The sequence below is a fragment of the Typopeltis vanoorti genome, chromosome 4, assembly GCF_054136105.1.
Source record: "Typopeltis vanoorti isolate ZY-2024b chromosome 4, IOZ_Tvanoo_1.0, whole genome shotgun sequence".
NCBI lineage: Eukaryota > Metazoa > Arthropoda > Arachnida > Uropygi > Thelyphonidae > Typopeltis > Typopeltis vanoorti.
The window spans coordinates 32,406,349-32,422,831 of NC_143552.1; the positions used below are offsets into that span (position 1 = coordinate 32,406,349).

The 16,483-nt window shown below is 33.8% G+C and overlaps 1 protein-coding gene across 4 annotated transcripts in view; it reads right to left on the reverse strand.

Moving 5' to 3' along the window:
* LOC150107208 (uncharacterized) overlaps positions 1-16,483 on the reverse strand; it is a 351,505-nt gene that overhangs the window by 88,936 nt on the left and 246,086 nt on the right. For all 4 annotated transcript variants that reach the window (XM_090391063.1, XM_090391065.1, XM_090391062.1 and 1 more), the window contains one exon: positions 5,642-5,657. In XM_090391063.1, coding sequence (XP_090247189.1) covers positions 5,642-5,657 — 16 coding nt within the window. The remainder of the gene's footprint in view (positions 1-5,641; positions 5,658-16,483) is intronic.

Below are 16,483 nucleotides of genomic sequence, written 5' to 3' on the forward strand. Positions count from 1 at the left end.
TCAAAGCCGAATAGAGAAACTACAAGAGTTTCGTGCCGAATATAGAAAATATTTTGTTCTTGAGTCTAGTATAGCTGTATTTAAATTCTTCTGTGACAACTCCGGGTATAGTCAACTACCTGGATGTGGAAAGATGCATACCGGAAATGTGCAATTCCTTGTCTTGATTATATTTCACATAAAGTTAATAACTGTGTTCAGGTCTTTAAAACATGCGATTCACAATTAAAAAACATAAATAAATAAAAAAATTTCTTTCATCTTTTCCTTTTGTCCACACATGACACTAATGCACAGTAGGTGTTGTGGCCTTTTGTATATGGATCATATATATATATATATATATATATATATGAGAGAGAGAGAGAGAGAGATGCCTTTAATATATGGTATAGGAGTCCTGTAAGCCAAAAAAAAAAGGTCAAAACTGGTCTGGGTAGTGACCCCCCCCCCCCAACAATGTATAACATCATACATGTCCACTAGATGTGTTTTACATTATGGGAAATACTAAGGATAGTGATCAGAGCTTACACCACCTTTACCATGAGTTGCCCCTGTCATGAGGTTTGCTTACGCTTGGATCCGCCGAAACTTTTATAGTTTCTATATTTAGTATGAAACTCTTGCAGTTTCGCTATTCAACTTTGAAATTATGTTGGATTCAATATCCACTTAATTTGAATAATTTTGCATCGGCGAAGTGAAGCCTATTGGCTCTTTATTTCAGTATATATATATATATATATATATATATACATACATATTGGTTATAGACAAATTCTCAGATGCAATTACTAGATCTAGCATCTCAAACCCCTAGTATATTCCATCACATGCTGTCTCAGGTAATTATTCCTTAGTAACTGCATAAATTCCATTTCCTTCTCTTCTTTTCAATCTATGTTCCTATAGTTGAAATTCCCCATAATAATTACATGCCCTCCACTCAATGAGCTTATTTGCTGATGCATACTATTCCCATCATCCTTTCTATCTCCTGGTCTATAGCAGCATCCAACTGTATATTTTATTCTGCTGGCCTCTATTTCACACCAGATAGCCTCAAATGTGCTATTTTCACTGGCTTGCAGTTGAACTTCAACTGCCTTTGGTTGCAGTTTATCAGCTATCATCAACAGAACTCCTCCCCACATTCTTTTCTCTCTATCCTCCCTGAACACGCTATACCCTTCACATTCAATCCTACTAACTATATCATCTTCTGATGTTGATATTAACATCAGAAGGATTAACAAAAGGCAAGAAGTGCATATGCTAAACTCAGTAGAGTATGGAAAATGAAAAATATTCACACAAATACAAAATAAACAATCTATAAACCAAGGAGTAAGACAGGGATGCCCTCTGTCTCCAACACTTTTCAATATTTATATTAATGAAATATTAATACAGTGGAACACCTTAAACAATCAAGGTATAGAAGTTTCTTGGAATAACAAAATAAATATGCTATTATTGCAGATGATCAGGTAATAATATCAGATAGGGAAGACAATTTACAAAGGGCAATATATAATTTAAACGTTGTAGTAGAACAGTCTGGAATGAAAATTTTCATAGATAAAACTAAAACAATGGCACTTTGTGGACAGACTCCAGTTAGAAGTAAAATAGTTATTAATAATAAAATAACAGAACAGATAAATAATTCCAGTTATCTTGGATGTGAAATATCATATGAAGGAGAAAAAGACACAAAATTAAAAAACTTCAAAATTTTTACAGATTATAAGCCTGATAAACAGAACACTGAATCCAAATATAGTAATATAGTACAAAAGAAACAAGCTTGAAAATATGCAATATTTTAGCAGTGCCTATGTTATTATATGTGAAATTTGGGCAATAAAGAAAACAAGAAAAACAAAGAATAAAAACAAGTGAAATGAGATTTATGAGAAGAACTGCAAAATACACATTGTTAGACCAAAAAAAAGGAACGAAGACATTTTAAAAACAAAATCATTAGAAGAAAAACTAAACAATTATAAACAAAAATGGATAGAACAAGTAAACCAAATGGCCAACACCTGATATCCTAAACAAATACTAAAATATAAGCCAACTAGAAAGAGAAGGCAGGGTAGACCTCAAAAAAGGATATTGGATGAATAATAAGACTGGAATAGACCAATATAGTCTATATTCGTAATTAGCGTTATGATGATGATGATACAAAAATAAAAATATTTAATGCATGTATTAAATCAGTTATTTTATATGGATGCACAATGTAGCAGGTTTCAAAGAAAATACAAAGAAAGCTACTGACATTCATAAATCGATATCTGTGAAGCACACTTCGAATTTCGTGGCCACAAATTATTACTAACAAAGACCTCTGGAAAAGAACAAATCAGCAAAAGTGAACATTGAAATCAGAAAACAAAAATTTAGATGGATTAGGAAAGATCATGAAGAAATATGTCATGCAGCCCTGGAATGAAATCCACAAGGAAAGAGAAAGCATGGCCATCCGAAAAATACATGGAGGAGATCGACTTCAATAGAATGTGAGAAGAAGAGTTTTGCTGAGCTAAGACCAACAGCAAGGATAAGGAACTGATGGAAAGCATTTACAAACTCCCAATGTTCCTGATGGAATCTGGGAAAGAAGAAGAGAGCACCATGGAACAACTGAACATGATGTTGAAAAACTTCATTGCAATATTGTTCACCAGTCATAGTCCCTTTTTTCAGTACTTGTAGCTAGGTGTGTCCATTAAACATAATACCTCCCCCACACCATGACCCCAGCACTGTAGTATCTATCAAGAACCTTTCAAGAACATTCTTCCAATGGTAAGCAGTACCACTTTCATGCCAGATCAAGTGTCACCTAGAATCAGAGGAAAGACTAAAATGACTTTCATCTGTAAAGAGTACATAAGCCTATTGGTATCTTGTCCAATATTTATGGATACAACACTACTGAAAACTACATGCCCGAAGGCTATTAGCCTTCGGGCATGTAGGTCTACTTATCGCAGACATCTTGCCACAGTTTGTAGAGATATCTGCATACCTGTGTTTGAATGAAGCAGACTTGCAAGCTGACCTGCCATAGTGTGCAGATTACGTTTTGCTGCTATAACCCAAAATCTGTCTTCATGCTCCATGGTAGAGTAAAGGTGACTTCTTAGCAAATATCTGGAACACATTCCATTGGTTTGAAATGCTGCCCAGAGTCTAGATACAATGATATTGTGAGGTTTTATTGCCACCATCTTTGCTTCATGCTTCAGGCATGACTACAAGCTGGCTGCTAACACTTGCTATGGCCAGTATTAAAGTAAGGGAGAACTTTTTCTGAAATTCTTAGATTACTTATGATTGGTTTAGTGATTTTCAGTTCCTTAAGAAGTACTGCTGTACTTTATTTTGGGGCAGAAGGTCACTTTTAAAAACATAATAACAGAGCACAACTTCCAAGTAACACTATTTGAAACACCACCTATCTCTGCACTGCAGACTGCAGAGATAGGTGGTGTTTCAAATAGTGTTACTTGGAAGTTGTGCAGAGACTACATTCCTTTAAAGTTCTGTGTAGGATATCTATATTGAAATTCAAATAGCTCACAAAAAAGTTAACAATGAGGTATTTGTAAAATTATTAGTTAAAAGTTTTTTTTTTTTTTTTTTTAAATGTGAGCAAAGACTTTTTGAGATGTTATTTTTATCTTTGGCTCCTGAAGTCTTACTTAGATATAAAATCATTTAAATTAGTTAGAGTACAATTGTAATTTTGTATTGAACTGTCAAATTTTGAAATGTCAATGCTGTTTGTATCTAGACCAGTGTTTCTCAACATGGAGCGTACGCCCCACAGGGAGGCAATTAGAAAATTATGTTGCATTTGTCACCTCATCACTGATATACTCAAAACACTCACCACTGTTGGCGAGGGCGGGGGGGACATCAAAATCTTTGAAGCGTTGAGGTGGGGCATGATCCAAAAAACATTGGAAAATACTACTGATCTAGACAAATGCAAGTTTAAAAAAAATACTGTTATGACAACAACATTTTTTTCTCGTAACAACATAATGTTGTTACGAGAGAACCCTACATAATTCTACCGCAATTCATGCTGCAGGAATAATTAAGTGAACTTACTGTATCATTTAAATCCTGTAAAATGAAGGATTGTTATAATTTCCACTACTTCCATTTCAAAACTATAACTGAATAACTTTCCTGTAGTGTGAAATGAAACTTTTTAAAGCTTCATTTCACATGCTTCACATATTGAAGACATCTTGTCTTCAATATGTGAAGACTGAGCAGCAATTAGAAGTTAGAAGTGGAAAACAGAGAGGAAGTCCAATAAAAAAGAGATAAGTGTAAAGTCTGTTGTAGTTATTAATCCATATAGAATTTAGTCAGTGAGAACTGAAAGAAACTTTTATTGCTCTACAGTTCATAGAGAAATGGAGTTTGAGCACTGATTCATCTATTTTGGCACAACTGGCATAAGTCCACCAGCAATAGTTTGTTTTATTTAGGATTCTCAGTCTGAAAAGTGATTTGAAACTGTTGACATGATTATAGTAATTAATTCACTGGAATTGCAGTGATTTTGTATAGAAAGTGAATTAAGTTGAAGTATTTTTGATAAGAAGTTGTCTTTTTTTTTGTTTCTATAGTTTTAAGATGCAAGAAATTTTGACTGACTTGTGTTGCTGTTTTATAGGAAACAATTTTTGTGTTAGTTTTTCTCCTGTATGACTTCAAGAGAATAATAGTTCTGTAGGAAGCAAAAAGATTAAAATTCAAGTTCATAAAGGATGATAACTGATGTTCATAAATGATTATACTCATTGGCTTATGTCACTGAAGGTGGCTATGTAGAAAGATGATTTGAATATTATTTCATGCTACAATCTGAAGAAAACACTAGTGCTTGTATACTTAAGTTAGTGATTTTATGTTGTATACATCTGTGTTTCTTTTTGTAAATTAAAGATTTTTCTTTTAAAAAGGTGTCTGAAGACCCAGTCTGTTAATGAATTTAATGAGTTAATTTAGAAAACAAGATGTATGGGTGATATTCTGGGCTACAAATTTGTGTGCAAGGTTAATTTGTAGTTAAAATTTTGATATTTTCTTTTTATTTTGAAGTTAAGAGTTAAATCGGAGTTGAGGAAGCAATTTACTAATGATATAAATGATTCATTCCATTAAACCTAAAGAGGTCTAGCATATTTCCTCATCTCAACACATTTACTGAACCTTGCAGTTCATAATTCCTTGGATGTTACTAACAGTCTTGCAGCCTACAGTCCTGGCATGATCTTTACTTGCCTCTGCATCCTTTCCACACTTAATAGAAAATGTAGACAGGGCAAGGGGTACTTGAAGCCTTGAGTTACAAACATTGTGTAAATTTTGCTATTAAAAAAAAAAAAAAAAAAAAAGGGGAATTATAATTAAATTCATTCTTATAGCTCTCAAGGGTAATTTTCTTGCAACTAATGTGACTGTATTTTGAATGAGTACATAACATTTCCAGGAATGCAAATTAAAAAGGATAAAGGATTTAGAGATAAGATATTATACTCAGCAGTTTACAATATGTGTTATTTAATATGCAATTTGCTTGATTAAAATGACTTACCTTTTCAACAGCTCTTCTGTGTCCACAAGCATTGAGAAGGAAAAAAAAAATTAAATTATGTAATACAATTAAAACAGTAAATTTTTAAAATATATACTATATATTTCAAAATACATTTTTAAATATATTTTAAAAGTAGGCTACAAAAAAATGAAATTTAAACAATATAAGCAACATTTCAAAGGTTTGATTAGGTTTGGCATATATTTCTTTTAAGCACCTTAATTAATGAAAGAATTGCTCAATGATTTGTTTTCTCACTCTTTACCATCTGTTATCATGTAAACCATAACATTCCTTCTCATTTTTAAAAGCACACCTACACACATTAACTACATTAAAACAAAAATTAAGTGTATATTTATTCTGCATCATTGTGTGGCTTACTTTTATCCCAAGTTATTTCAAATTCATGTTTATAAAATTTTATCTGGATTTAAAACAAATCTTGCAGAAAGAGGGCACTTTTGGCTGCTTAAAAACTTTTAAGTTCTCTTCAAAAAAGAAAATGTCAAGAGATTAGGTGGCAACATGTTATTGAAATATTTGGTAAACATTGCAAACGTGAAATTTTTACCTGGGTTCTTTGATTTTGGAATTTGATCTCATGAAAAATGCAACTTCTTAACAAAGAATATTTTTCTTGAAATGTAGTACCCAAACAATGGAGTTATTAACCAATAGATTTTGACTTAGTTTTTAATAGGTTGCAAGAGGTCAGTCACAACAAGACACATCTTACATATTCCATTCAATGAACCATAAAACTGTTGAAAAGCAAATGACCAATACATGCTGGTAGGCCAACCCAATCATCATCATCTTCTTATTAGAACATTCGTACCTCTTAAAACATGTCATCAAACTCTTCAAAAATTTTCTCTCTCTCTCTCATAGTTTTAATATTAAATTTTTATATAGCAAGCAGATGAACTAATAAATTGAAGTATATGTGTTTTGCATAGCAAATGCCTAAAATTCTTTCTTGCTAATATGGCCAATAAAATCAGGTTAAGCCAAGCAAGAACAATTAACTTTTGAATAATGAAAAGCAATAAAGGAACTGAAATATAATGAAAGAGCAATGCAAATGTAAAATGTCATTATGGGCAGAGTAAACAATAATAAAATGAAAATTGTCCTTTCAGACCAATACAACCTACCACACCATGAATTGCGATGCCATACAAACATGATTATAAAAAATAAATTATTAAATATATAATTATATATACACATTAGCACAAAGTACCATGGATGGGTAAAGATTAGATAATCCAAAAACTCTACTCTATAAATCAAAAATAAAACTTTTTCAGCCACTTTAGGACTGCAATAAGCAGGGTGTTGGCCTTAAACTACCTGATAAAATTCATCTATCATGTAAAAATTAATTATTATTAATTATTATTATTAGACACCTCCAGGGAGTCCAAAGACTCATCGAGGGACGGCACCTGCTCTACAGCTTTGTCTCCACTCAATCCACCAACTGACCTCAATTCCACCAATGCCATCTACCATTGACCACTACCACTAGTATTTCCACAGGCAATCACAAACATCCATGCCCATGGCATGATTTGAACCTCAGCCTTTTAGTTGGAGAGTAGATACGCTAACCACTCGGCCAGCCAGGCTGGATAATGTTTAACACAAATGATAAACATTTGTGTCTGCAGTTGTTTAGCTGATGTTCAAATCCACATATGTTTAGCTGACTCTTCAGTCAGCTAAACATATGTGGATTTGAACCCACAAATGTTTAGCTGACTGAAGAGTCAAGAGACACTATCAACTTGTGCAACCAGGATGGCAACCAATCTTTTCTTTTATATATATAAAACTCCCACCCCTCTCTCTCATGCACACACACACCTGCTATGCATACTACAAACATGCAAAAACACATATCCAAACAAAATTATTGATGTATTATCATCAATACAATTTAATAGGGGGTAACAAAAAATTAGCTACTATGCTTTAATTAATGCTGTTCTTTCCCACCATATCAAAAAATCCATTAGATTTCTTATAAAATTGTAGACATCACACTTCAACAGTCACCTTTTAGTCAGTATTTATACCACTGCATTCTCCCAATGTCTCACCAAATATCACTTTGCTATATAATAAAGCTTGCCCTCCCCCCCCTTTTTAGCCCAAAACTAAAACTGGCCATTTAAAATAAGATAATTTCTAATCTGCAGAGGAAGGGTGCTGTCAACGGCTCCCTTCCTCATTATCTTTCCTTCTAAAGTTATATTACACACTCACACACAGCCTTTTATACAACTTGAGAACACGACAAATTAACAAAGAAAATGTCAAGAGAGCTATAACCTTATCGTAACATTACCAAAGATCTGGATGAACAACTTATCTGTTTATCCAGATAAGATATTAAGAAACTGCAATGTTATTTTAATGATATAAAATGGATAGTTCATAATGACATTAGTAGAAGCAGTAGACAAGTTCCTAAGAAGAAGAAAACAGAACAAAGGATTCCCTGACTATGAGACAAAATTTGTTAGTCATATATATACACATTCTCTGTGGAAAGACTTGGAAACAACCATGTATTATTTCATGAATGCCACAGCAAAATACTTAGAGGAAAAGTAAGATACAGATCAGGTTAGGACTTCTGTGACGTTATCTCTTTCAAATGACAGGGAAAAGGATAGGATTACTCAAGAAGTACACAAGAATGATGAGATTGGAGTGAACTTATTAGGGCCTCCAATGTCTGATGTTATCACTTTGAAAATGAGGAAAACTAGACTATTCATAGCAGCATGGAATGTAAAAAAAAAAAAAAAAGGAGAGGGCAAAATCCTTGGAATGAGTGAGGTTAGGTGAACAAGATCGGGAGGGTTTAAGACAGGTACACCACCTACACTTTGGTTTACTCAGGTAGAAACAAGCATGAAAATGGAAGAGGAATTTTAATGGCCAATTACACTTCAAAAATTTTAAATGGCTTCTGGCCTATGTTAGACAGAATTATTAATTAAGCTAAAATCCATACCAATCAATTTATGTGTATTACAGATATATGCACCTACCTCAGATCATCTAGATGACAAAACTGAAAGGTTGTATGAAAAAATACAGAAAACCAGATGAATTCTCAATAATGATGGATGACATGAATGCCAGAGTTTGCAATGTGAGATATAATACAGTGGGAAATTTTACACTGGGAGAAAGAAATGACCGTGATGAAAAAACTAATTGAATTTTGTTTTTAACTCTTCTTATTCATTACAAAGGGTTCTGAAGGGTGGTGACTGCATAATATTATGAAGTTCTTGACTTCATAATATATAACATATAGCCTCTCCCACTCAAATACCATCTTCACCTTTTTATGGTAGAACCTGTTATCACAAAAGAGGCTCTTGTGACTGGGCATCAGTGGTATAACCGAAACATCTTCACGAGAATAAATGATTGTGCATAAAATGCATGCCTGAATGCTTAGGTAGCAGCCCTACCACCAGAATAGGAACTCTGTGGGTTAACAACCTGCAAGTCTCTGAAAATTTAAATACTGTTTTCAAGTTGGATAAATGCTGAAATTGGACAGACTCCTTGGTATCAACTAAAGCTTGAAAAATTAGGACAGGAACTGACCAATGGAATGTTAAAACACTCTATCAAACTGGAAAATTAGCACAACTAAGAAAGGAGATAGAAAAAATATAAAATTGAATTATTGGAGGCAAAGTAAGATGGAATGGTACTGGTAGAATAAATTTCCCAGTGAGAATGTTTTTCTTTATTCAGGGAAGCTTGAGCAAAAGATTTAATCAAGCAGTGATTGGGTGGGAACCAATTTCAGAACGAATAATAACAGTAAATCTCAAAACTAAATTTGGAAGACTAAGAGTCATTCAGTGTTATGCCCTGGCTGAGAATGCATCCTTTGAAGAAAAAGAAAAGTTTTATTGTCTGCTTGAAAAGACCCTGATGATGACACATGGTAACAAGAGCATACTCAGCCAGGGCATGGGTGACTTCAATGCTAAAGTTGGTATAAATAATGAGGGACTGGAGAATGTAATGGGCAAGCATGGTTTGGGAGAGAGAAATGTAAATCATGAACTGTTGCTAGTACTGTGTGGCAAATATAACTTAGTAATAGGTGGCTTAATCTTCCAGCATATGAGAATACATAAAGTAACCTGGATGTTGCCAGATGGAAAAACACAGAATCAAATAGATCATATTGCCATGAGACAAAGGTGCAGGAAAATGTTATTAAATGTCCAAAATAAAAGTGCTGATATTGGCTCAGATCATCACCTAATAACAGGATCTACACAGTTATATATTCAAAAAAATCATCAGGGGAAAACATTTAATAGAAAGAAATTTGATCTTGTTAAATTACAAAATGTTGAAATTTTGTAATTTAACAAAATTACAAAATTTCAACAGTTAAGGAAAATATGGATATTAATTTTGAAGGAGGAGAGGATATAAGAAATGATGATATAGAGGCTAAATGGAAAAAGGTAAAAAAAAAGTACTTGATGATACAGTAGAACATGTTTCAGAATATGCTAAAAGAAAGAGAGAGAGAATGGTTATCAATGGAAACTTGGAGACTAGTGGATGAATGAAAAAAAATAAAGCTGAAATTATGTGTAAGAAATATTTCCCAAAAGGAAAATAAACTTAAAAACAAATATAAGATTTTAAATAAATAAAAAAAAAAAAGTTAAGAGAAGTGCTAGAAAAGGTAATTGGCAATGGTTTGTAGAACTAGCATTGAGGGCACAACAAGCTGCAGACATAACAGTAGAGAGTTACACAGTATTATAAGATGACTTTCTGGAGAAGCCAGAATGGAAAAATTCTAGTGTCAGAATTTTTCCATTGAGATCCATTTTCCATTTTTCCAAAACAGAAGAACAATTGAAAAGGTGGAGACAACATTTTAGTCAAATCTTGAACAATAGCAGTGATAGAATACAAACAGAAATAAAAAAAAAAGAAGTAGATGAATTAAAAATTGATACCAGTGAACCATCTAAATTGGAGATTAATAAAAAAAAGCTATTAAAGAAATTAAAAATGGGAAAGCAGCAAGATATGATGACATTACGACAGAGGTTCTAAAATCTGACACAACAACAATCACAGATATGCTCTACCTACTATTCCAAGACATCTGGGAAAAAGACATTCCCTAGGACATAGATGGCGAACCTATGGCACCACGTGTGCCAGAGATGGCACGTCCAAGAATTTTGCTGGCACGTCAATGATTTACAGGTGATATCCTTTTATACGCTTATAAATTATTCAACTTTTTTTTTAATTGTTACAACGATTTTGTTTTACATTTTGTTTTACATGAGAGAGCAGCTACGAAGACGTGCATATGATTGGTGCGGTATTAACAAAAGATTACGTGACTCAAAGACAAAGGCAACCGACAATTGTTGAGTTGAAATGCTAATTCTCTTCAACCGAATTCCATAACATCTGAAACTATCATAACAACATTCACTATATATTTCTTAGTTTTAACACATTCACGACAGGGTATCGTTTATCGTGCTGACAGAACTTATTACCGACGGGCTCAACTCATACAAAGTTTCAACCAAAGGTTGAAACTTTGTGTGAACTGAGCCCGCCGTTCATGTAATTGAAAACTTGGACAATAGTTTTTAGTTAGATACTGTGTTTCCGGTGCAACGTATGGTTTTGCTCGAGTCTATACAGCATAGTTTTTGTGGGAGGGGTCATGTGATTCATTAGTTAGCACCGTTTTTATTCCAGCTGTCTGTAATTGCACTATTTGTTAAGAAATATGTTACACAGATTGCAAAAGGCTTTATAACCTTATTCAGGGATACAAAAAAATAAACTACCGTACTTGATTTTCTTACATCTGCAGTATAATGGCTTTTGGGGAGGGCGTGTTGTTAACTGCGGGGAGCGAGTTACTATCACCTCCACGTGAACATGTTTAAACATTTTCCATGTGCGAGGTAAATGCAAAATTTTTAATGTCTTTTTCCGAAAAGTAAAATCAGAGGTGCGAGTTATACATGAGGGCCAGTTATATTCGAGTAAATACGGTAAGAGTTTTTCCGACAAGTTGGCATCCTTCTGCTGTTTCCCCTGCTCAACTGACTTCTAAGGTGAGTTACAATGCATAAATATTTTTCTCACTACTATTTTTTTTTCAAACCAACATCATTAAAATAAATTTAATAATACAGTAATCAATTTTAACCGAATAATACTATAAATTTATATATAAATAAATAATAAAATATTATAAATAAATAAATAAATAAATATATATATATGTATTATAAATAAATTAAGTTAGATTAATTTTTTATCAATTTTTCCTCTATTAAAAATTGCCCGGCACGTCATCAACTCAATTTGTGAATTTTTGGCACGCACACATAAAATGGTTCGCCACCACTGCCCTAGTGATTGGAATACAGGAATAATAGTAAAAATACTAAAGAAACTATAAACTGCAACATTATTCTTTCAAGAATCTTTAATATTTTAGATAAGGGCATGAGAAGAGAGCAGTCTGGTTTTAAGCCAAATAGATCATGTATAAACCACATTAACACTTAAGAATAATAATTGCACAGTCAGGTAAATTTAACTCTACTTTATATTTGCTGTTTGTGGATTATCAAGAAGGATTATTACCTTCAAAATAAAACAATGCCATAGAAGATAAACTTCATACAGGAAGGATATAACAAATTCCAATGTGAGATGCTGCATGATGGATATCTGTCACAACCCTTTCAAACTGCATCTGAGTGTGACAAGAATGTCTGCCATCTCCCTTATTATCTATACTGGTACTAGATCAAGTTCTAGAACAGACAGCAATGAAAAGTGCCAAAGGAATATCAAAAATAAATAAAAGTTTGGGTGATCTAGACCAGCACTTCCCAAACTATGGGCCGCGGCCCCCTTGGGGCCCATAGGTTTTGTTGAGGGGGGGGCCGTGAAATAATGAAAACAAATTTAAAATGTTTTAAGACAAAGTAGATTTTTTTTATTTTAAAAGAAACATATTTAACTTTTATTATTTCTTTTTTTGTTATTTTTTATATTTTAATGGAAAAATTCACACACATTAGTGTTGGTTCACAAACTTTGCTTCCTGCGTATTTCGGTGCTTAATGAATATTAGTAAATATTGCTTATTCATATGTTTCATTTCAAAGCAGTGGTTAATTGTATTTATTTCGAATGCTCTCCAGGGAAGCTCCAAATCTTCCTGTCCCCTTTCATCACGCGTTCATAATCAGGGACTGTTGATATTGACTTTATATACATATCAAAACTCGTTTTATATTATCACTGTCATCCGAGCTAGTTTTCTGTTACCAATAAAAGTTTCGCATAGACTTCACACATGAAAAAAAGCTTAAACAAGTTCATGTGGGGAGATAGTAACTCGCTTGCAGTGGTAAACAACATGCCTTCCCTAACAGCCACTATACTGCAGAGGCAATAAAAACAAGTACTTTTATCATGCCAGTGAATAAGGTATGAGGAGTCTGTGTAATATATTTCTCAACAAATGGTGCAATTAGAAACAACTGGGATAAAAACACACTAATTAATGAATCACATCTCCCCTCATACAGAAACTATGCTGTATAGACTGAAACAAAACCATATGTTGCATGGGCAAACACAGTATCTAACTAAAAACTATTGTTATTAATTAGATGTGTGCAAGTTTGATTTCCCAAGGCAGCAATAAAATTCAACTGAACGTGTTAAAATTTGTAAAAGTGTTAAAACTAAGAAATCATCATCATCATCAAATTCCTGCCATGTACCCTCAAGGGGTGTACAGGATACAATAGTACTACATGAAAAAAATTACATCATTATTAATTTCCTATCTACAATTTTCCTCTAAATCAGTCTGTTACTTGTCAAGACTCCAACACTATCAGTTCTTATATTTCTATCGTCTAAAGCATTTTGTACCGTATCAATCCACCTATATCTTGGTCTTCCTCTGGGTCGTTTTCCTGCCAACCTGGCAGAGAACACTTGTTTTGCTAATCTTTCCTCGCTCATTCTGTTTAAGTGACCATACCACCTAAGATTAGCTCTGCTAATGCATTCCTGGATGCTGACAATGTCAAGTTCTTTCCTAATATCCTCGTTTTTAATATGATATTGCCATTGATGCCATCTGTTCATGCCTATAATCTTTCTCAGGACTCTCATATCTGTGGTCTCTAGTCTTTGGTCAAGTGTTTTACTTCTGACCCAGCTATCAGATCCATAAGTTAAAACTGGTTTGAGCACTGTCTTGTACACAGCTAATTTAGTGTTCCGACTGATTTTTCTCTTATTCCATATGAATTTATTCAATTGACTTCCCACCATACCAGCTTTGCTGATTCTGTTGTCTATTTCTATATTTAATTTACCATCTTCAGTAAAAATCGTGCCTAAATAGCTGAAATGTTTTACTTGTTCCACAGGTTCTCCATTCACAACACAGTTGACATTTTCAATGATTCTGCCTATTTTCATTGTCTTTGTCTTTTTATTGCTGACCTTCATATCATATTTATTACAACAGCTATTCAATTTAGTCAGAGAATCTTGCAGACTTGTAGCAGATTTATTTAGAAGTATAACATCATCCGCATAAAGCAAAGAGCTGACATTAACATCTCCAATTTTGATATCATGTTTAATACCACTTTCCTTCATCATGTGATCCATATAGATAATAAATAACAGAGGGGATAATCTACATCCTTGTCTCACACCAGATTTAACATTAAACCATCTTCCTGTACTTCCTTCAATTCTAACTGCTGACATACAACTCAAATAAAGACTAAGTATTGCTTGATATAATGCCCCATTGACACCATATAACTGAAGTGTATTGAATAGCTTCTCTCTTGGCACCTTGTCATATGCCTTTTCCAGATCGACAAAACTTAAATACAGATCTTTGTTATATTCCCATGCTTTCTCGACTATTTGTCGTAAAGTGAAGATCTGATCCTGACAGCCTCTATTTGGCCTGAATCCAGCTTGTTCTTCACCAAGCTTTTCTTCCACAATTCTTCTCAACCGTTTCTCAAGTATACTTGCATAGATCTTGCCAGGAACACTCAGTAGGGAAATACCTCTGTAATTCTCACATGCAGTTTTATTTCCCTTTTTATATATGGGCACTATGAGAGCTCTACTCCAATCATCGGGAATTCGTCCCTCTGTCCAGGCTTTCTGAACTATGCAGTGCAGCCACTGTACGACTCTTATACCACCATACTTCAGCATTTCTGGTCGAATATCATCTACTCCTGCTGCCTTTCCACATTTCAAGCCTTTGATGGCTTTTTCTACTTCTAGTATGGATATGTATTCCTGACTGCATGCCTGGTCAGTGTTTTTTACCACTGTGCTGTCATCACTGCTTGTTTCATTTAGCAGTGTTTCAAAGTAATTACTCCATACTTCAAGGATATCTTTTTCTCCTGTTTTCATGTCACCTTTATCATCTCTAATTCCTTTTACAGCACTCTTTCCACCATTCTTAAGCTTCTTCAACAACCTCCAGAATATTTTGCCACCTTCTTGATATTTATTTTCTATATTCTTGCCAAAGTCATCCCATGACTTTTGTTTAGCTAGTTTTACACAGTGTTTAGTATTCTTGCATTTGTCTCTATATTCTCTAAGAGCACAAGCTGACTTATTTGACAGGAACTTTTGGTATGCTTTCTTCTTTTCCTTCACTGCCTCTTTACCTTCCTGTGTCCACCAGGGAGTTCTGATTTTTTTATCCTTACAGATAACCTCACCACATGCCTCTCTGGCAGAATCAATCAATGTTTTCTTCAGAGTTTGCCACTGAATCTCCAAGGTTTGATTCCTGTTCTCAAAATCTTTCATTTTTTCTTCAATAATCTTTGTGTATTTTAGCCTACAGTTCACATCTGAGAGCTGCTCAACTTTTATTCGCTTTAAAACTTTCTTACATGCTATTCTTTTCAATATGAAATTCAATTTTATCCTACTCAAGACTAAATAGTGATTACTTCTAATTTCAAATCCTCTGTACACTCTGGTGTCCTGCACCAATGAGAAAACATCGCTATCAACAATAACATAGTCAATGAGACTTTTCTTATTCCTTGCCTCTTCTCTCTATGTGAATTTGTGCACATTTTTATGTTGGAATATGGTGTTAGTAATAACCAGTCCATGAGCAGAAATCCAACAGGTACCATTATTATTAGCTTTGCTCTTTTCTCCAAATTTTCCCAAAATATTTTTGTATGTCTCACAATCATTTCCTACTCTGCTATTTAGATCCCCAACAAGGACCAACTTTTCATTTTTCATTGTGTCAGTTGCTTTTTCTAAAGCCTCAAAAAATTCCTCCACTTCTACCTTAGTAGAACCTTCTGTGGGACCATAGGCACAAATAAGTCTCTTTGTCCAGTTCCCCATTCTCATATTTGCCCAAATTACTCTACTTGAGACTGACTGCCATTCAAGAAGATTAGCCTCTTATTTTGTGTTGAATACTATGGCTACTCCTTCTTTTCCTTGATTGTCATTGCCTGAATATAACATTTTGTATTTATTGCTCAGAAAGATCTCACCAGTTTTGGTCTTTTTTCTTTCAGTCACCCCTATTATGTTGATCTGGTACTTATCTAATTCCTCAGCTAGCTCCATTTCTTTGCCATTCAGGCTTGTTACGTTGATAGTACCGATCTTTAACTCTGGTGATCTTGAGTTGGGGTTTATTTTCAGATTTGTTCCAGGAGATGA